The 13,742-nt window shown below is 38.9% G+C and overlaps 2 protein-coding genes across 3 annotated transcripts; one reads left to right on the forward strand and one right to left on the reverse strand.

The window, feature by feature from the left end:
* Nucleotides 1–885: 885 nt before the first annotated feature.
* LOC137737986 (NADH dehydrogenase [ubiquinone] iron-sulfur protein 4, mitochondrial-like) lies at nucleotides 886–6,175 on the forward strand. 2 transcript variants are annotated; one of them, XM_068477582.1, is made up of 5 exons: nucleotides 886–1,133; nucleotides 1,437–1,525; nucleotides 2,140–2,269; nucleotides 5,189–5,218; nucleotides 5,931–6,175. In XM_068477582.1, exons 1-5 carry the CDS (start codon nucleotides 975–977, stop codon nucleotides 5,994–5,996), a joined length of 474 nt encoding a protein of 157 aa, XP_068333683.1. In that variant the 5' UTR covers nucleotides 886–974; the 3' UTR covers nucleotides 5,997–6,175. The 2 variants fall into 2 exon arrangements, with proteins under 2 accessions (XP_068333683.1, XP_068333692.1); XM_068477591.1 differs by having other exon boundaries at nucleotides 890–1,133; nucleotides 5,937–6,175.
* Nucleotides 6,176–6,395: 220 nt separating this feature from the next.
* On the reverse strand, nucleotides 6,396–11,340 carry LOC137723309 (probable amino-acid acetyltransferase NAGS1, chloroplastic). Its single transcript, XM_068462509.1, has 10 exons — nucleotides 10,918–11,340; nucleotides 10,596–10,683; nucleotides 9,842–10,050; nucleotides 9,575–9,726; nucleotides 9,040–9,454; nucleotides 8,806–8,903; nucleotides 7,987–8,098; nucleotides 7,709–7,868; nucleotides 7,340–7,412; nucleotides 6,396–7,036 (listed from the first exon to the last, which is right to left on the reverse strand). Exons 1-10 carry the CDS (start codon nucleotides 11,338–11,340, stop codon nucleotides 6,886–6,888), a joined length of 1,881 nt encoding a protein of 626 aa, XP_068318610.1. The 3' UTR covers nucleotides 6,396–6,885.
* Between the last annotated feature and the right edge of the window lie 2,402 nt (nucleotides 11,341–13,742).

The raw sequence follows: 13,742 nt of genomic DNA on the forward strand, positions 1-13,742 counted from the left end.
TATGCAATTCAAATAAGTTAATGCATGTACATATATTTGATTCAATTCATAACCAATATCAAATTCACATAATTCAACAATTATGATTATGAGGCATACACAATTTATGTAGAATCTAAAATTTGTAAAACGTAAAGTTGGGTCATGCATCATGGTGAATGTTCATGCTATCAGGGCTGCAAATATATCGAGATAAAAACCGTTGTTTTTTAAAGAACCTGATTGCGTGATGATATGGATAAACTGGTTTGATGCAGAAAAATTCTTCAACGTCATATTCCTAAGCGCAACTGTAGAAGTGTGCTGATAACATGTTGTGGTCTATTTTATCTGACAGGTTTAGGGTGGCTGGCAGCAAGAAGAAGAGAGAGATGTGTTTGTAGAATTGTAGGGGAATGTGTGTGTTGTTATCCCTCCTACATTATGTCTTTATTTATAGTAATAAAAGGAGAGAAAATATTCCTTCTTTCCCAAGGAATGCAAGATAGAATAGGAAATGATAATTAGAATAAAATCTAATCTAGAATTTACACAATCATACTTAAACTAGGAATGTTTTCAATAAAGTCTTGTTTGTTGCAAATTATATAATTTTCTAATTGCTCTTCGATTATTTCCGTCGCCTATTCCACGTCACAAACCAAGTTATTAAATTGAAGACTTCGTTTCTGTCTACAAAAATCTATAAATATAAAAAGAATTCAAGATCATTCATTGTAATTGAAGAGCTACAGTTAAAAGAGTCACTTGAGATGCTCTTATTAGACTTTGTGGTTTAAATAGAACGAATTCAATAACGTTATGGGCAATTTGTATATACTTTCAAACTAGAGGAGTGAAACAGCAATTTTTGTCAAAATAGTTAAAACGACGACACTGAATATTACTTTCGGTCTTCACTGCTCCGGCTGCAAGTTTTACATTTCACAAGGCGCGCGCGAGTTTTGGTTCTTCCGTTGATTCGTGAACCGGCAATGGCGAGCTCTCTGCAGCGCATGTCAAACCACGCTCGTCTTCTCCGAGCCTCTGTTGCCTCAGGGTCCAGGCCGTTCTCGGCGGACGCGCTGGTCGAGTACATGCCCGGTGAGATCGGAAAGGTCGCTGGCATTCCCGATGAACATCTCCGCCGGAGGGTACGAACCCTTTCGTTTTCTTTCTGAAACTCAATTCGGAATCTTTTGTAATTTTGACTTAATTTCTCCAATGCATTCACATAACCCAAATCGAGTTTTTGGTTTATCGATCGAATTAGGGCACTTGGCATATGTCGAATTCGTTGTATCTGTAGGAAAATAGTAATTTCGAGGCTTGAAGTTTTCATTTTTTTTTAATGAAAGTTACAAGCTATACATAGCTAATATCAATTTATTTATTTATTTATTATTTTAAATTGATTGTGATTGGGAATTTTATTGATTTATGAGCGTATATGACAGGTTATAATATACTCACCTGCAAGAACTGCGTCTCAGCAAGGATCAGGGAAACTTGGGAAGTGGAAGATCAACTTTGTGTCAACACAGAAGTATGGTTTTTTGGTTCCCATTGTTGTTGTTCGCCGATTTGGTTATAGATTTTTGGATTTTCTTTGGTTATCCTAGTTTTTGGGGTTGTGAAAATCTTCTGATGTGCTTCATGGTGGGTAGATAGGTTTTATACTGTTTAGTTTCTACTAAGAGTAATGTTGTGCACCGAGATTTTCTGTTGAACAATGTGAATGTTGCGTTTGAAGTGATACTTATGCTTTTGATCTCGTGTTAAATTTTTGCTTAAGCCTTCTGAACACTTGAGCTACTCTTGTCAAGTTTGATATCAAACCAAACTACTTATTTTGTGAAAGTAAGAAATAAATATAATAATCAGCTAACAATTCTTGGACTAATAGTGAATCTCTTCATTGATAACACTGTCTATTTAAACTTTTCTGAGTAGTCCACTGTAATTAGAATGACAATAAAACCTGAAAACCGTGTTGCTTTAGCTAGATGGTGCCTTTCTTGGATTTTGATTGGGATATTTCATGTCATCTCTCAGTCGAGCTGTGAAATAAACTTATTTTTGTTCTCTCATAATTATTGAATGATTATTTTGTTAGCATAATTGGATGATTAATAGCTCATCTCCGTGATATGTTTATAGGTGGGAGAATCCATTGATGGGCTGGACTTCCACTGGGGACCCATACGCACATGTCGGTGATTCGACACTGGGTTTTGACAGTGAAGACGCTGCAAGGTCCTTTGCAGAGAGACATGGTTGGGATTATGTGGTATGTTTTGTTCGTTTTCTTCGTGCTGCTAAAAATATATTTTCATATGTTTTGACTTAAAGATACTTTATAGTTTTTCCTAGCATTTGCTTGAATTTATGCAGTGTTCCCGCTTTATGTCCTAGATGTTTCTAGTAAAACACAAACAGAAACTGACCATTATAGGGTTGGCCTTTATTGAGCTTAAGTTCATCTTGTGTGTTTTCAATCTAGGCATGTATTCATTCCCCAAAAGGTGGAGAAAGAACTAGGCATATATCCAGTGAATTGCAGATATCATCTTACATCTCTAAACGTTTTTTTACTTGCATATCTCGTTTTGGTGGTGTTGATGCACAAGATCGGGTCGATCTTGGATCAACGTAAATCCGACAGTGAATCACACAAACGCACAAGAACATAAAAATATGTTGTGGTTCACCCCAAGTTGGGGCTACGTCCACACTGGTGTCGATATGGTTTCACTATGTAAAATATGTGTTACAATGTACATGGAGACTATAGAGGCCAGGGTTTTCTCTCTTTGCTCTTCTTTTTTCACCTTTTCTCCCCTTCAAGTGAGAGTGAAGGATCCCTTTTATAGAATAAGGGTTTCCTTCACCTCCTACATACATCATGGGCTATGTCATGAGGCCCAAATACTAAGGCCCAATGTATGGTACAACAGGAGTCCCTCAAGTCTTCAATCAAGAGAATCTTTTGGCTGGAGACTTCAAATCCAATCCATGTGCGAGCCGAAATGACTAGATGTCGTCCGAAACTAGTACTTGACATGAAGCGGTGCTCAACGTAAAGCAATACTCAGCTAGAGGTAGCACACGTTGCTCGGTTGCTCGGCTAGAGGCAATGCTCGCGGCGAGGCGTTGCTTGGTTGGAAGCGGTACTCATTGCGAGGCGGCTCGTGGCGTTTCTCATTGCGAGTATGCACTCGACTTCTGCTTGCGCTCATTGTGAGTTAACTCTTGACATGACTCGGGTCCGCTTGTTCGGGTTTGCATATTGGGTCTATGGGTCGGGTGCACGGATTGGGTCCACAAGTCAGGTCTTTGAGTCGGGGTCATACGTAGGGACTTTGAGTTGGGTCCATAAGTTGGGTCTGTGAGTCGAGGTCGAAGCTCAAGGGTATCCAAGTTTATGGGTGTCCAATCTCGTAAGTGCCCGAACGATTGGGTGTCCGAACTTGCGGGTGTCTGATCACATAGGTGTCCAAATGAGCGAGTGTCCGATCAAGTGGGTGTTTGGTCAAACACGAGACCACCTTTTGGACTGAATCTTTGTCCCCATAAACGTGTGGCTCATCGATCTATAAGTTCATCAGTAGTGGTTGACAGGTTTCTTTAATCAGTAACAATGTTGATCAACGGATCCTAACAATAAATGATAGTTTAAGCATGAGTGGATAATGAATAAATCGATCACAGAATTTGGCAAAAGCATAATGTCATACTATGTAAGTTGTGTGGTAAATGAGTTGTTTCATATGTGACATTGTTAAGGGCATCACAATATCACTAGGCAATGAATAAATATTGCATAAGAAGTTGCCTAAATATGTAGGTCACTAGTGAAATATGATGGAAAGCGTTCTGAACATATGTGACTATTGTAGCATGCAATCTTAATATAATGACAATGGGGACACACACAATATATATCACAAAATAATAATAATAAAATATTAAATAAACAGTAATAATTTGGAGAAGATGGAGTCCTTATCTTCTCCGATGGATTTTCCCCAAACAATGGAGATGGCAGCGATGGTACAAGGCCTGCTCATGGTGAGCTTCTCAGCACTGGCACCACTTGGGTTGAGTGAGAATCTGATAGTCCAAGTGGTTTTCGTTGGTGGCGGCAATTCCTCGCGAGCTGTGCGTTGTGGAGGTCACAGTTGTGCATTGCAGCCTGAGTTTGAACAGCTGCCGTCATTTCCATCGTTCTTCTGACCATGGCCTCCACTTCAGATCCCTTTTAGTTTGATTCTGAGGGATTTGGGCTCGGATTCATTGAACTCTCTCTAGGATTCGAGAAATGATGGAATTTCTAAGAGGGAGTGAGACCCGGTTTTGATTTTGATGGAGCGACCATGGTGGCTGCTCTGTGGGTTTGCAGAAATGAGGGTCTCCTGGCGCTGAGATGGTTTGGATTGGAGGTTAGGCATTGGTTTTGAGAAATGGAGGCATTGAACACGAAGGAAAGGAGAGAGGTTTTGGGCTCTCGGGTTTTTGCCGATTCATGGTGGAGTGAGGGAGGTTGTGAGGGTTTCGCGGTGGTGGGATGAAAAAAATAAGAGAGAACCAACATGGCTTTTGTGTCGATTCCCACAGACGGCGCCAAATGTTGATGCACAAAATCGGTGAAGACTTTGGAACAACGTAAAGTGTCAAGTTTGTAACCTTTGCTCGGTTGCTCCGGTCACCTGGTGAGAATAATATATAAATAGATAGAGATAGGGAAGCAAACACAAGATGTATGTGGTTCATCCTAAGTCTAGCTACGTCCACGGAGTAGAGGAGTTTTCATCAACATTGAAGGGTTTACAAAAATACACAAGTCTAAGCATAATTATCATCATTGGGCTCTAATGACTAGTTTAAGTACAATAATGACATTAGGGATTAATTGTAGGAGAATGGTCTCCTTTTAGCTTTTGTCTGCGGTCGATGTGGGACTCTATGAGCTTTATTCTAACGTTGACATGTGTCGAGCTGTGATTGGCCTCCTGGTTGGAGGGAAACTCTTGTGCAGGGGTGCCTTAGCGTGAACCCCTCAGTGAGTCCTTGAAGGTAGTTTCGAGATTGGTCAAGTATGGTACAAACAGGTGGAAAGATTAATAGCCCTATAACTGTTAGTGCACCTTAAAAACTTAAAATAACTTCCCTTTGACCTATTAACAAGAGTTCTTGAACTTATCTGCAGGTTAAAAGGCGGCAAACACCATTATTGAGGGTATGTGATTCTTTCTTCATATTTTCTGAAGCTATTTCCATTCTCATACGATAACAGTTTCTTTATCTTTTGGTTTTTTGTGAATATATTTTGGGTTTTAGGGGTAGGGTGCATACAGCAGACTGTTGTCATTTGAGATTAAGACGGTGGTTTTGTTTGGGAATTAGAATATAAATGCATCCTCAATTTTCATGAACACAGCTTTTGGTTTCTTTCTTCTCTGTTAATATAGCTCAGACTTACTCTTAAGGACTTGTGTAAATATTATAGTTTCAATCTATTAATTTTGAGCTACCTAGGTGATAATTTCCTGAACCAAGTACTTCATTGAAGTTACACAGCTCTCTTTTTGGTATTGCCAATTCATGCCATGATTACCTTCTCAAAACAGATCAAACTGCTTTATGCAAGCTATGTGTGTGGAAGAGTAGATAATGTGTTGTGATGGCATTGACAAAACTGTTGGACATAGTCCATTGGAAGTTTAGTAGTATAATTTTGCACTTTTTCTTGAATTTGTTAAAGAACTGGAGTAATGAGGAATTGCGTATCCTTGAGATATAAATTTTCTTAAGTTGGTGACCAGCTTCCTTTGTATCTTTTCTTTTCTGCAATTTGAGATCCTTTCTTCTTTTTGCATTCTCGGAATGTTTGGGCATCAAATGGTTATTTGTATGAAGTTTGGTGTTTTTTCTCTCTAACTGAGCTCTAGTTTCAGGTGAAGGCATATGCAGACAACTTCAAGTTTAAAGGCCTACCAAAAACTGAGGAGAGTTGATTTTGTTTCAATGGTTTTGTTTCTGGGTTCTATCTCAGGAGGGAGGTTGTGCATCAATGCTTTGCAGTTTCCTTAGTTGTATTTCATTGAACGTGTTACTTGACCCAAATGAAACACCGACTACAATAATAAACGGGATTCATGCTGTGAAGTATCTCCCCCTATTTCTTTGACATAAATGACACTGCATTTGTATTCCCTCTATGGTTGATTGTATTTTTACCGTTATTGTATTCCGTGTCGTATTTTGTTATATTTTTTGCTTACAATTCGGTGCAGTGTGAATTGTTTTCTTCTCCCTCTCCTCTCTGTTTCCCTCCTTTGCATAAATCTCAATCCCTTTGGTCTTCTTTCCCCCAAATCTCTTTGTTGGTTGAATGGTAACTGTTACGCTAAGTACCTCGGGGTTTTGAAATTACGAGTTGAGTCTTGACTATCTGTTTCGAAAACAGTATAAAATCAAAAGTTGTGTTACAGAGCCGCCTACATTCGATGGTAATTAAAGGTTGTGCTAGAGTCAGTTGCCCACATTCGATGGTCATTATGACCATTTATGAATCACGGTTTGAAATTTCATCGATAGCTAATGAATCATATCAAACCTTGTTTTAAATCAAAAATTTTATAGGCTTCTAGTTCAGGCAAGCACTTCCCAATATCGATTTATTATATAAAATCAATTTCGCCGATCATTTATTAAGAAAATTCGTTATTCCATCAGTGTGGCAAAAAGATCGTCGGTTTAGATATAAAACTCATAACTCAAACACAATGATAAATTTTCCCCTCAGATAATCCCGGAACCAGATTGAAATTGTTGAAGTTGTATCGACCATGATTCAGCAGCTAAACCTGGTGGGGAGAGGATTTGCCGCCAGCATTTTCAACCTCATGTGAACGCCCTGTTAACAGTAATTCCGCTAGTGTCTGGTAACAAGTGCTTCGTATAATATTTGGATTTACGGGACAGAATGATCTTTGTCCGCCGCCTCTCTGGTATTGATTCAATTGAACATTGTGAAAAACCACGCCTCACAAACCTGTGTTATAGACAACGGGTGTCATTCTTCAAGACAGATCATTGAACCTTTCTCTGCTTATAAAAAAATAAAACATGTTGCGGACAAATCACTCCTCCGAAGCACCAAGAAATATGTGGAATAGGCATATCTAACCCTCACGCGACTACAACAAATTGGACCGATTCCACAACGAAAAACCTCAACTAGATTACGGTGTTCCTTTTCATCTTCAGCTCCAAACCAAAGTAAATCAGAAACATGACTCCATTAACTAGTGAAACCTCCACAAGCATACATGTAGTTCAAGTAGTGGGAACTAACCAGTCTGCAGTGCGTGTTGTGAGCACGAACAGCTTTTCTAATCCAAGAGAGGATGCCTTCTTCTCAATGTAGTCTGCAGATATTAAAAATCAAAATTCTTAAAAGTACGGACTATCTAACTGTAACGATAATAAAGTTTATAGATATACAACATACATTATATCAAACTGTCCCTTTGTTTTTAATTGGATCCCAAATTTCAGTTCAAAGCATCTTGGGTTAAGAGGTTCATGTAGAATTTGGCATATTTTTCGACAGTTCATGTTGAAAATAAGCTCAGTAACGACCACTGAAAGTACAGAAAGAAATGAGGAAAGCAACAAGAGCAAAGATATATGGATGCTTATTCAAGTTTATATAGTATATTACCAAGTAATTTATCACCCTGCCCTTGACCGCGGCAATCAGGAGAAACTGCAACAGCAGCAACCTCTGCACATTTCTCCTCTGGGAAAGGGAAAAGAGCAGCACATGCAATGATTTGGCCTTCTCTTTCCACCACAATGAAGCAATCCAATTCTTCACGTAGCTATTGGTAAAAATTCAGTTTAAAATAAAACAATTTCAGATCAGTTTTAATTAATAATCACGAGTAAATAATAGAAGGTTCTGAAAAACAAAAATTAAGAAGGACCGGGAACACAAACCTGTTCATCGCTTCTTGGAACCAATGTGCTGGCTGCTTCTAAAGGTTGTATAATTTGTCTTATTGCATAGAAATCGGATGCCCTAGCCATCCGGGTTCCTTCATACAGGTCACTAAGGTCGAACATTTAATGCACGTGTGAGTGGGTAGATAGAGGAAAACTTATGCATATGTTAGGTACAATTATTTGCTCTCCGTTTTCATAATTAATGTAAGGAAGCTCTTGAAGTTAGACTTCAACAGTATCCAATCTTAGCATGATTAACCGGCAATGATGAGAATTCATTGGCAGAAAAATATTGAGAATTGTTATTAGCACTTCAAAAACGTCATGTCCCAGTCCTCCCTCCTTTTCTCTATTCGGAAGGAGTGCAGGACGACTTTTTTGGAATGTTTTTTGAACTAGTGATAAGAAAATACAAATATAAGACCAAAACAACCATGAACCATGGGAGCCCAAAACAACCAGGAACCATAAGAGCTTATTTTATGCACAATCCAAGCACAACGAGACCGAAACAACCTCTACGAACTCGTGCAATTCTAATGTTCTATCGATGAATTTATAGATGTAATGTGACTTGAAGAATTGCTGCTTGGATTTCCACTAAAATGCTGACCAGGCTAGTAAGCAATAAAAGAGGAAACAAACATAAACCAGGAAAATATAAATAGCAGATAATCACATCAACAACAAAAAGACTGGCAATTAGGACCATCAGCATAGCTTATCATCACATTAAAGTTTATTAGAATCTGACATCAGAAAGTCGTCAAAGTATACAAAAATACGGATACATTTACTGCAAAAATAGCATACCTAGCCACCATTGTCCCCAATCCATCTCTTTTAAACAATTCCAACAATAACATGCCCCCTTTAGTGCCATCTAACAGATGTACTCTTTGAACACCTCCCTGGCAATAAACAGAAACTACCATTGGCTGGGTTCTTCAGACTCAACATATAAAGAAGCTGGGACTTTAAACTATGCAGACAAAGATTTAACGAAGTATGTAAACCAGGGGGCAAAAAGGACTGTTATGAGCTTACCCTGCAAACAAAGGCCGCAGCAGCCAATTCTGAAAGGTAACCATTTAATCGACTTAGCCGCTCATGACCTCCAATAGCAAAACCTTGTTCACCAGTCCACAATCCATTCCCATTTTCAAAACCAACACCGTTGTGAAACCTTGCAGTATGATTTTGCTTAAAAGCCCTCCCATTCTGGTGAGTAGCATTATGATCATCATATCCAAAACCAGACAGATTTTCTTCATCGACAGCTTTCACATAGCTAGCAGCTGTCTCACTTTGCTGAGCCCGCCTACGAATCAACATGTCTGCTTCTTCAAGAGTTAAGAAGCGAATAAGGCGTCTACTCTCGTCAAGAATTGGACCATCTATTATGCAGATTAGTTTATCTGCTTCGATAGCCAAGGCACAAGCTGTTGCAACTTCATAAGTGCTGAAATATATAAAAGCATAAATAATCAGCTTAGGTACTATACATGCAAAAGGAGTTGGCAGCATATAATTATCAACAAAATAGATAATCACTACCGAAACAGAAACTATGCTAGCATACTTGCAATTTAAAATTTCTCCAGAGCTGGAATAACCCAGGTTGCTCAATATCACAATACAATCATCATCAAGCCTCTTACGCATGCGAGAAACATCAACTTTCTTGATTTCACCTGTTGCCCCATAATCAACACCAGCAACGACTCCTCGTCTCTGAAAAACGAAATAGCAGCACTACTTTACGGAATTCGGTACCAACCAAAAAAAATCACAAATCAAGAAAACAACCTAATGTTTAATGTCACTTTTGAAAGAGTAAGATTCTTACCTTGGCTGCAAGAAAGTTACCACTCTCTACGCTGACACCAACCTCATGCAAACGACTGTTGTCACCGTGTCGACGAATATTGCACATGGAGGGTCCTGGAGAAAGCTTTGCCTCTATCGTCTTAGATATCGCCCCAGCCGCTTGCTTTGCAGCATCTAGGGAATCTGAGTCAGTTACCCTGTACTGACCAACAAACTTTGGCTCCTTTCCTGAAAAGTAACAACTAACATATACCTGCTTAGTTTCAACCTTATAGCACTTCAAATGGTTTAAACAAACCAACAACTTAAAGAACATAAAGGATTAACAATCTAACTAAACTAAATCATCCATGCCAACAAAAAAAAAAATATATATATATATATATGCATTATGAAAATCAATAACACTAATAAAACACATTTGTGCTCAACTCCATGATATCATGCTTAGGCTCCGTTTGAGATTGCTTCTCTAAAAAGCACTTGTACTCCTAAGTGCTTCTTCTAGACCTGCTTTAACCACGTTGACATGTTTACTAAAACTCCAAATCCTACCTGGAAAAACACTTAGAAGTACTTCTCGAAGAAGCATCTAGCAAGTGCTTCTCCAGAAAGTGCTTTTATGAGCCCGAAGCACTTTTAAGTTTTTCTGCCAAACGCAATCAGGACTTTTGGCTGTCAGAAAACGCTTTTAGCCATCCCATAAGCGAATTCCAAACAAGCCCCATCCATTTGAAAATCACAATAACAAGAACATACAATAAAACACTCACCTCTTCGTGCCAAAAGTTCATCAATTTGCACATGGGGTCCTGGAACAAGAACAAACCTGATCCCCAGGTGATGAAGAAGTGCTATATCCTGCATAAAACCCAAATGTATAAATATATATACTAATAAATATAGTATAATACAAAGAGAAATAAATTAACAAGAACTTTGCTTAAACTAAAATGCTGCACAGCGCTCTAACAAACAGAGAAAATGAATAAAAATATGATCTTTCCTTCCGCTGATGACATTAATGAATAAAAATATGATCTTTCCTTCCGCTGACGACATTGTTTGTTTCATTTTCTCAGCAGCCAAACAGACCAAATATAACAATTTCTCAGCAACCAAACAGTTCAGAAAATTAGAAGGCAGAGTACCTGCCTTGAGAATTGATTCCAAGTAAGTGCTATTGGACACAATTTCACCCGATATAATCACAACGAAGGTACTGCCGCGGTGGGCCCATAAATACGGCCAAGCCTCTCGGAACCACAGCACGAACTGCTCGTCCTCCATGCAATTGTAGTTCTCACAATCGCTCTCGCTCTCGTCCATCACTGGGCCATACGCATTACTGCACTTGAGGGAAATTCCCGCCCCGCCCTTCCGCCTCCCTCTATTCGCCAGAGGCAGCCGCAATGGTTTTTCAGTAACGGTGAGAGAAGAGCGGCGAAGCGAGGTTAGCTGGGAGGTTACGGCGGCGAGTCGTCTGTGGGTTCCTAAAGAGGTGTACGTCGCGGCCATTGAAGGGTTGGAGAGAAATGCACACAGAGTGACCTAATCGAAAATTGAATGCTGGAGTGACCTCCGGTAGCCGCGGTCGAAACTGCCCACACCGAAGTTTTGGTTTACTACCATGCACCACTTCACAATTTTCGCCCGTTGGTTGGTCGTATTTTATTTGGGCTTAAATTTCACACTAATAAAATTCGAGGTGTTACAAATATTCTTGGATTATAATTGTATAAATTATATATATATTTGGTTTTTAGTTAGGGAACTGTTATTGACATTTCAAAATTTTCATTCTGCATTATTTATAAGTGTATTTTTCTTTCTAAATATAGAAAGTTTCAAGTGCAAAATAAGAATTTTGGAGTGTCAATAATAATTCTTTTAGTTATGGAAAGTGTTATTGGTACTACAAAAATCTCATTCTACACTCCTCACAAGTAATTTTTTTCTTCTTCCAAATATAGAAAGTTTGGAGTGTATAATAAGATTTTTGGGATGCCAATAACAATTCCTTTAGTTATTCTTTCTCTATATAATTGTTAATACTCTTCTCATTCTCTATTATAAATAAAGGCATTATGTAAATAAATAAATACACCCAAGCACCCCTACAATTTCTCCACACTCTCTCTTGCGGCCGCACCTTTCTTCTCCTTCAGATAAATATAGACCACAACACGTTATTAGCAGACTCCTCCGCTACACTACAGAATTTGACGGGAATACGAATTTTAGATTATACATAATTTTATGAAAGTGTTATTGGTACTTCAAAAATCTCATTTTACGCTCCTCTTCATAAGTGTATTTTTCTTTCTTAATATAAAAAGTTTGGAGTGTAGAATTAGATTTTTGGAACACTAATAACAATTCTTTAATTTTATTTATGCATTACATCAATAATAACACGATTATGTGAATTGATATTTTGATATTGTGAATATGCATTGAATATTGAAAAATAAAATTAGGGTTTTCTCGAAAACCTAAAGAGCAGCGGTTCGAAGCCGCACCGCCGACCCCGTGAGCAGTGGAGCTGCTGGCTCCACCTGAGAACTCAGAAACCCAACGCCGTTTTGGCGTCAACCCCAAACATAGAAACCCTCGCCTACAGCCGAGCCACAACATCGTCGTCTTTTCTAGAAAATCAAGACCTGCAGTAGTGTTTTTGGGAATTGATTTCATCATCTCCAACAATGTTCTTGGAAATTCCAGAATAATTTCGTCGATTCCTTGAGGGATTCAAATCGAATTCCCACGGTTTTCACACCCCGACGTTCAAAGAAATTTTTTTCGTCCAAATCAAGGGTTTCAGTTTGAACTCGTGCTTCGCCCCAACCGACACTGACCCAAAACACGGCCGCGTGAAGCGGCGGCGCCCGTTTTCTTCCCTAGTGACCACAACCAGCATTACTAGGGTATTTTTGGTTCAACCTGACAGTTTCCTCTCAGCCCGTAGCAACTGAAAAAACAATTGGGCTTTGCCCAACGGCCTGCCAACAACTGCCCATTCCTGCTGCCCCCCACCTGGGCCTGCTCCCTGCAGCCTAACACTACGAAAAGGGCATGCAGTCGTCAACTCGGCCCATGTCAAACCCAGCCCACATGGCTTTGGTTCTATTTTGGACCACCGACTTTCATCGTCTAATTTTTTAAGCATTATTGGGTTTTAATATTTTTTTTGTCCATCACTCCTTATAGGCCCGAAGCTCAATAACAGAAATTTATCAATTCATTAAATTATTGTTGTAGGCCATGAAGACCTACATGTTTTCTATATTGCATACTTTATGTATATATTGTGTTTTCTTACCGGAACTCATGAGCCTGAAGTTCATACAAATTCAAACCCAAAGTTTCTAACAATATGCCTTGAAAACCTGAAGTTTTTCAAGAAAATTTAAACTAATACATGTCTCATAGAACCCAAATGTTTTACTCATGTGTGGAAGGATTGACAAAATTTATCTCATTACACTAAACACAATCTTGTCCAATTTTTTTGTGAGGGATATGCCAAATTTGAACAAACTTGACTTTATCGCTTTAGAGGTCTCCAGAATAAACTACCAAAAGTGGTCAAAGATATGAATCTCCATCTCACCGCTAAAAGCCTTTGAGCCACAATTGAAGCTGAGACAAATATCCCGATTGGCGAAGCTGAGAAAGCCACCACCATGATCTTCATACAAAGATATATACACGACGCACTGCAAACTGAGTACCACGTTGAGGAAGTTTCACGAGCTTTATGGGTAGCTTTGGTGGATTGTTTCGATCACCAAAGAGACATATTCTTGCCTGAAACAAGATACGACTAGTAGCATTTGCGCTTCTAGGACTTTAAATCTGTGAATGAATACCATTATGAAGTTTGTCAAATCTGATCACCTCTCAAGTTCTTTAATGAA

This window comes from Pyrus communis, chromosome 1, assembly GCF_963583255.1.
Source record: "Pyrus communis chromosome 1, drPyrComm1.1, whole genome shotgun sequence".
Taxonomy (NCBI): domain Eukaryota; kingdom Viridiplantae; phylum Streptophyta; class Magnoliopsida; order Rosales; family Rosaceae; genus Pyrus; species Pyrus communis.

Excerpts from the sequence above, each read along its gene's own strand:
- LOC137737986 (XM_068477582.1), top strand. The coding sequence starts at position 975 with ATGGCGAGCTCTCTGCAGCGCATGTCAAACCACGCTCGTCTTCTCCGA. Across the intron at positions 2,270-5,188 it reads GACATGGTTGGGATTATGTG|GTTAAAAGGCGGCAAACACC; the intron begins GTATGTTTTGTT and ends ACTTATCTGCAG. Across the intron at positions 5,219-5,930 it reads GGCAAACACCATTATTGAGG|TTTCAGGTGAAGGCATATGC; the intron begins GTATGTGATTCT and ends ACTGAGCTCTAG.
- LOC137723309 (XM_068462509.1), bottom strand. The coding sequence starts at position 11,340 with ATGGCCGCGACGTACACCTCTTTAGGAACCCACAGACGACTCGCCGCC. Across the intron at positions 8,904-9,039 it reads CTGCGGCCTTTGTTTGCAGG|GGAGGTGTTCAAAGAGTACA; the intron begins GTAAGCTCATAA and ends GTTTATTGCCAG. Across the intron at positions 7,869-7,986 it reads TTCCAAGAAGCGATGAACAG|CTACGTGAAGAATTGGATTG; the intron begins GTTTGTGTTCCC and ends TTTTACCAATAG.